We start from the raw sequence: 7,106 nt of genomic DNA, 5'->3' as shown, positions 1-7,106 counted from the left end.
TCCTGTGGGGACCAAAGGCTCTCCTCCCAAATACATGACCACAAACAACACACACACAGAGGAACAACACACACACACACACACACCACACAGAGGAACACACACGCACACAGAGGAACACACACGCACACAGAGGAACACAGACTTTAACAGAGGAAGAGAGAGTTACTGGAACCAGACACAGAGACGAAGAGGCAGGGAGTTGAGAGAGAGACACAGAGAGAGAGAGAGAGAGAGAGAGAGAGAGAGAGAGACAGAGAGAGAGACACACAGAGAGAGACACACAGAGAGAGACACAGAGAGAGAGACACAGAGAGGAGAGAGACACAGAGAGAGAGAGAGAGAGAGAGGAGAGAGAGAGACCATGTTGACTACACGGATATCCAGGGATGGCCTTCAGGGTGTGTGTATATCTCTGTGTGGACGTGTTAGTGGACTTGTGTGTGTCTCTCTCTGTCCGTGTGTGTGTGTGTGTGTGTGTGTCAGAGTGTGTGCTTGTGTGTGTCTCTGTGTCAGAGTGTGTGCTTGGTGTGGTGTGTGTGTGTGTGTGTGTCAGAGTGTGTGTGTGTGTCTCTCTCTGTCCATGTGTGTGTGTCTCTGTGTCAGAGTGTGTGCTTGTGTGTGTCTGTGTCAGAGTGTGTGTGTCTCTCTGTTGAGGTCTCTGTGTGTCCCAGGCTGTCTCAGCTGCCGTACAAGACGGAGGACCTGGCCCAGCGCATGCTCACGCTCCTACCACGAGACCGCACGGTGGCCCAGGATGCATTGCAGCACCCTTACTTCAACACCCTGCCGCCTCCCATCATGCAACTCAGGGACAGTAAGCACCCCAGCTCCCAGTCGACTCTGTGGAGGCACACACATGTACTGTATAGAGGATAAACACATGTACTGTATAGAGGATAAACACATGTACTGTATAGAGGATAAACACATGTACTGTATAGAGGATAAACACATGTACTGTATAGAGGATAAACACATGTACTGTATAGAGGATAAACACATGGATGAGGAGTCAGAAAGGAGGAGTGTGCAAAGTGTGTCTGAATCTGACACGCAACGCACATTCACACACAATCACACCCCTGTCTCTGTGTGTGTGTGTGTGGTGTGTGTATGTGTGTGTGTGTGTGTGTGTGAATGCGTGTGTCAGTGTAATGTGATTGGATCTCTCTGAGACAGAAAGACTGGGATTGGATACCATAAACCACAAGATGCTGCAGTTCATCACTTCAACATCGAACACATGATTAAACACAAAGACAACCCCACTGAGACCAGATGGTTGCTTTGAGAACATCAGACCAGCTAACCAGCTTTCCCCATGACTAAACACACACACCCTGATGAACGGAGAAGTGAGCTAGGTTGTCCTGGTGTTTGAAGTACACACCTGGGGTCCTGCATTGACAGTCTGGCAGGTTGTCAGGGATGTGGAGAAGCAGTGCTCTTGAAGAACAAAGCATTTTTCTGGACTTCCATATTTAAGGAAATCCAGCGGAGACAAGGAACTGATCTGGTCAAACAAGCAGGTCTCTAGCTAGCAGAATCTGTCCTACATATGGGCCCACACACACACTAGCACACATGCATAGATGCAAACACACAAATGTGTACGCGCACGACACGCGTGCACATGCACACACACATACAGGCTAATGAAGCAGCATTAGCATTCCTACTCTGCATGCACTCCCAGTCAGACAGAAGAAGATAGGAAGGAGGAGAAATTAAACAGGGGGAGATGAACAGAGAGGAGAGAGAGTGGGAGGAGAGAGAACAGAGAAAGAAACAGAGAAAGAGAGACAGAGGGGGAAAGAGAGAGAGAGAGAGGACAGAGAGAGACAGAGAGAGAGAGAGAGAGAGAGAGAGGAGAGAGAGAGAGAAGAGAGAGAGAGAGAGAGAGAGAGGAGAGAGTGAGTAACAGAGAGAGAGGGGGAGAGATCATTTTGCTGTACTTATTTTAATGATGTCGGTCCAGAGTCTGAAATGTCTTGGCACCAACAGAGGAGGAAAAAAATAATAATCACACCAGCCCAGTAATGAGACCTCCTAGTCCCTGTATGCCTCCCTCCCTCCTTCCCTCTCTCCGTACCGACTCCCTCTCTTCTCCTATGTCCTCCTTACATTATTTCAATAGTTAATGTAACTAGGTCAACTGTCCAACTTAGAAAACCATGTTGGCTAAGTCTCCTTCTCTCTCTCTCTCTCTCTCTCTCTCTCTCTCTCTCTCTCTCTCTCTCTCTCCTCTCTCTGTCTCTCTCTCTCTCTCTCTCTCTGTCTCTCTCTGTCTCTCTCTCTCTGTCTCCTTTCCTGAGTCCTCTCTGCCCCTCTCTCTCTCCCCCTCTCCCTTCCCTCCCCCAGCTGTATCGATCTTCAAGGTCCCAGGTGTGAGGCTGGAAACAGAGGTGAGGGACATCTTCAGTCCCAGTCGAAGGCTCATGCCCTCCTTGGTGCCCCTGGCCAAGTGCTGGTGATGCCCTCCCAGAGGCCAGCTACCTAGCCCCTCCCCCCCCCCCCCCCCCCCCCCCCCCCCAGCCTCCCGCCCCGGGCCCCCACCCCGGCCTGGCACCAGCGAGGGCCCTCTCACACACCCAGACACCTCCAGCGAGCACCACCCCAGCCCTGCTTCAGAGGGTGTGTGAAGAGGACGCCAGACCGACGGGTGTCAGGGTCCTCTGACAGCCTGTCAGATCACGGCTGCTCATGTTCAGGAAGTCCCAGGCCTACGGGTCTGTGAGGGGTTGAACATTCAAACTCCCCGTCTATCAACTGTTAGAACTGTTATCTCCGAACTCTCCAAGGTCACCATCTCCTCCTTCCTCCCTCCCTACCTACCTACCTACCTACCTACCTCCCTTTTACACTCACTAGTCTCAGTCAGGTACGCTTACTCCTCCTCCTCTTCTTCCTCCTCCTCTCTCTCTCTCCATTCCCTCCTGCTCTGTGGCCTTCCCCTGTAATATAAACTTCACGTCTGTTAAAGATGTTATTACTACATACATGTACAGTACAGTATGCTTACCATACAAGTGAATGTGGTCTGAATCAGGATTGTAGGATTATTGTTTTGCACAGCGTGTAGGTCTTCCTCTGCCTTGGTGACTGTTGTGTGAACACTGTTGTCTCGTCTACTCTGGGACAGCTTGTGTCTTCTCCAAGGAGGCTTTCTCAGTAACTTCATAAGAACAACAAACTGTCTGTGTTTCATGAGCGATGCCCAGACTTAAGCTTGCACCACTGGGAGTAGAAAGAAAACCGTCTCGAACAAGGACGTTTTTGGAAGGAGGAGGAACCGTTGTGGACGCACATCTTGGCAGGGGAGCATGTTAGGTTGGACACACTACAGGAAGCTGTCAGGTCTGAGTCTTCCTGGTGTTCACTGTGAGGAAACCCCTTGATGTGACTTAACATTCTTCTTTGGCTGTTCACCAGTCAGATGTACGGCAGTCATCTACAGTTTGCCCCTCAGTTCTCTCTGTCCCCAGGTGTTTTAGATGTGTTCGTGTGTGCGAGTACGAATAAATCCATGTTGCCATAACAGTTGGATCGTGTACGATTTCTCGTCTTCATATACGGTCAGGGTAATTGCGGTGGATGCCACCAAGTGTGACTCTGTGCCATAGAAAAGGCTCGAGGTGGCAGGGGGCTGAGTTACAGAATCCTCTAGAAGGCTGTGTAAAGGATCCCCTCCAGGTGCGGAAACATCTCTGACCTGCTCCATCTCCAACGTTCGTTCTCTTCAGATTACACAAGACCTTTCCCACGAGGTGACTCCCCGTATTGGCTTTCATGCTAACCAGGGAGGTGATTAAACCTTCAGGAGGACAGGGAGAGAGCAGTGGGTGGGGGGGGGGGGGAACAGCCAGAGGATGAAGGACGAGGGAGATGGATGTGGGACGACGCCCACTCACAAATCAAGAACAGGTTTTTTTTTCTCACAGACGTCTGGCTTCACTAGACGTGTGAGGAGACGTCTCACACAGACCCTGACTTGTTTTTCCTGAGAAGAGCCTTTTCCTTCACCACCAGGGGGGCGCTGTAAGCTGTTCAGGCTCTCGCCAAATACAATAGAGTATCAGCGGTTACTGTCCTGACAGTTTTAGAGCTAGGTTCACACCCACACACAGGGGACAACGTCACACACACAGCAAACACACACAACCCCAGTACACACACACACCCCCACACAGCTGCTTACACTGTGAAATGAAGTGTCAATGATGTTTATCTGACCAGAAAAACATCCAAATGGAGGTGTCACTTTGCCAGTTCCCCTTTAAGTGTCGACCCTGCCCTCTCTCTCTCTTCCCCACCACCTGTACCCATGACAACCTGGTAAGGGCAAACTACAGTTCCACCGTGGGGCCTCTAATCTTCCTCTGCTCTTCCTCTCCACCTTCACACAATGAAACGAATAATATTTAACACAAACTGTTGTAAAACTATTTTTCACTGGGAGGGTCTTGTGGCGTTTTGGCAAATGACCTTGCCATTCACCAAACCCATTAAAAGGTGAAAATGTGTTATGAGTACTTCAAAGCAGACTGAGTTTACAGCCTTTGTAACACGGCAGAGCGACGTGTCTCTAACTCGCGATGGTCAGCTGCTTCCTCTGCCGACGTCCCTCAGATCACACCTCCGCTGGCCCTGAGGACCGCAGGAGACCCAGGACTGGTGGGACTGATCGGGAACCTCAGACCCACAGGGGGTCTCCTCTGTTACCCTCCTCCCCCTCTTTCTCACCCTCCTTCTCCTCTTTCTCCCCCTACTGCACTTACTCCCCTCCTCCTCGTCCCCCCTATTTCCTCCTCCTCTTCCTCCTCCAGCCTCACACCCCAATACGCCTGTCCAGGTGGGCCCTTCCCCACCTCACTCTCCCAGGACACCTTTTGCTGGGTGTCTCTCACCCGCTGGATGAGGTGGGGTTAACACACACCCATTGTTTAACATTCATTAAACCTTCCAGTTTAAATACAGGCCGAATCCATTCAGTTGCAGAGAAAGAGGGGAGAGAGAGAGAGAAACAGAAGAGAAAGATAAGGTGAGGGTGAGGGTGAAAATAAAGGATAGAGAGACATAAAGGAAGAGCTGGACAGATCCCCCCTCCCTCCTCTCCTCCATCAGAGCCAGATACACGCCTCAAGGAGTTACACAAGAGGATGAAAACGAGGGATGAAGGAGGTGGTGACGGGGTGAGCGGGGGAGGTTGGGTAGAGAGGGGGATGGGCGGGGAGGGGGGGGGTGAGGGGGGGAGGGAGGGAAAGCTCCGGAAGCCCTTTCTGGAATTCTGAGAGACATAAAATTCTAAGCTGATCAGCAGAGCAGGATGGAGGAGAAGGAAGGGGGAAAGAGGGCAGAGAGGAGAGGAGGGAGAGAGAGAGAGCAGAGGATGGACGGACGAGATTGGCGGGACGGAGAAGAGAGGAAGACTGCAGATGTGATATGGTGAGACTCTAACCGGCAGGCTGCAGGAGAGCCATGACTGAACCCTTTTTTCACCCCCACAGGATCGAGGCGAGGAGACCTTCCCTCCTGTCAGCATTACAGCTACGTGGGTCACATACAGCCAACAGCCGAACCAGAGTTTCCTCACACGTCAGTCCTGAGGGGTGGGGAGAACAGGAGGTGCAAATGACCCATTGAGAGTTAAACGGCCACTTCCATCTCAGTCCCATTATCAACATGATCTGGGAGGAAACGGCTCAAAGCTGGCTGTTTTGTGATGCACACCTGCAATGACTCGGGTTTCCATTAGCATCTAAACAAAACTCTTTAGCATGGAGATCCCACGGATGATATGGGCTTAATTTAATTGGCAGAGAAAGAACCATTGTTTTCCCCAGCCTACAAGCTCCACAGGGGTGGGAGAGAAGAGGGGGAGGGGGGGGGGTCAACACAAGGTACCCTGTCTTCCAGAGTGGATCTATCTCGATAGTTTATCGAACTTATGATGAGTTGAAGGAGAGAGGAGAGTGACAGAGTGAGAGAGAAAGAGAGCGAGAGGGACAGAGCGAGAAGAAGAGAGAGTATTAAGAAGGTGCAGATGACTGGCTGAGAGGTTTGCCTGTGTTTTGTTTGTCCTTCTCGCTCCACCTCCACTTCACAACAGATGGGGGGAGGAGCAGTAGGGGAGTGCTAGAGGAATCTCTCCCACCGGAGACTACCTCCACCTCCACCACCACCCCCCTCCCCCCCAGCCTCCCTCACCCCCACAGACATTAACATAACCCCCAGAGGAGAATGAAACTCTAGCCTGGGGCTCTAAAGCCTGGGCCTCCCCCTCCTCCACAGAGGGGCCTGACAGCGACAGATGGCCCCCAGCATGTGACTGGGACACGACAGGTAAACACGAGGAGATCCACAGGGTGGTGGAGACGCCAGGGAGAGGTGACTTCTACACACGACAACACAGGAAGTTACAGTCCACAAAACCATCCCTGTTAGACGTTCAAACTGATATCTATGAAGCACACAACACACACACCTTCCTGGCTGTTCTGACCAGCTTCCTGGATGGTGTTTCTGACCAGCTGCCTGGATGGTGTTTCTGACCAGCTGCCTGGATGGTGTTTCTGTGTGGTTTTCTTATCGCTACTGTGTCTGTGTGTGTGTGTGTGTGTCTGTGTGTGTAAACAGACAGGTCTACAGGATGGATCTTCAACAACCTGACCTGGTGGATCTGTGTCTATGAGGCATTCTACCTGCACAGGTGTGTGGTCCAGTAGAGATGATACTCCTCGTGTTTGTTCCTCTCACTATTTCATTCCGACACAGATAACAATCTGACAGATAAGAAAATCCTCTTGTTTGTGTGTTACGTGTGTTTGTGTTTGTGTTACGTGTGTTTTCTTCAGGACATCCCCTTCCTATGAACACACACTCAGGCTGACACAGGAGAGGAATGTCTGACTTTGGGACCATAAACCCATCCCCCATGTTCCTTTAGATCCCTTCTTCCTCTCTCTCTCTCTCTCTCTCTCTCTCTCTCTCTCTCTCTCTCTCTATCTCTCTCTCTCTCTCTCTCTCTCTCTCTCTCTCTCTCTCTCTCTCTCTCTCTCTCTCTCTCTCTCTCTCTCTCTCTCTCTCTCTCTCTCTCTCTCCTC

At 51.1% G+C, this 7,106-nt stretch overlaps 1 protein-coding gene across 1 annotated transcript in view; it reads left to right on the top strand.

The window, feature by feature from the left end:
• The window catches only part of cdk15 (cyclin-dependent kinase 15), a 15,308-nt gene extending 12,807 nt beyond the window's left edge, over positions 1–2,501 (top strand). Inside the window, 2 exon segments of the mRNA XM_067260956.1 lie at positions 675–817; positions 2,365–2,501. Coding sequence (XP_067117057.1) covers positions 675–817; positions 2,365–2,477 — 256 coding nt within the window. The 3' untranslated portion in view covers positions 2,478–2,501.
• The last annotated feature ends 4,605 nt before the right edge of the window (positions 2,502–7,106 follow it).

This window comes from Osmerus mordax, chromosome 22 (assembly GCF_038355195.1).
Source record: "Osmerus mordax isolate fOsmMor3 chromosome 22, fOsmMor3.pri, whole genome shotgun sequence".
NCBI classification, from domain to species: Eukaryota; Metazoa; Chordata; class Actinopteri; order Osmeriformes; family Osmeridae; genus Osmerus; species Osmerus mordax.
Note: the sequence above shows the minus strand (reverse complement) of the source record. Positions and strands in the feature narration are given on the sequence as shown.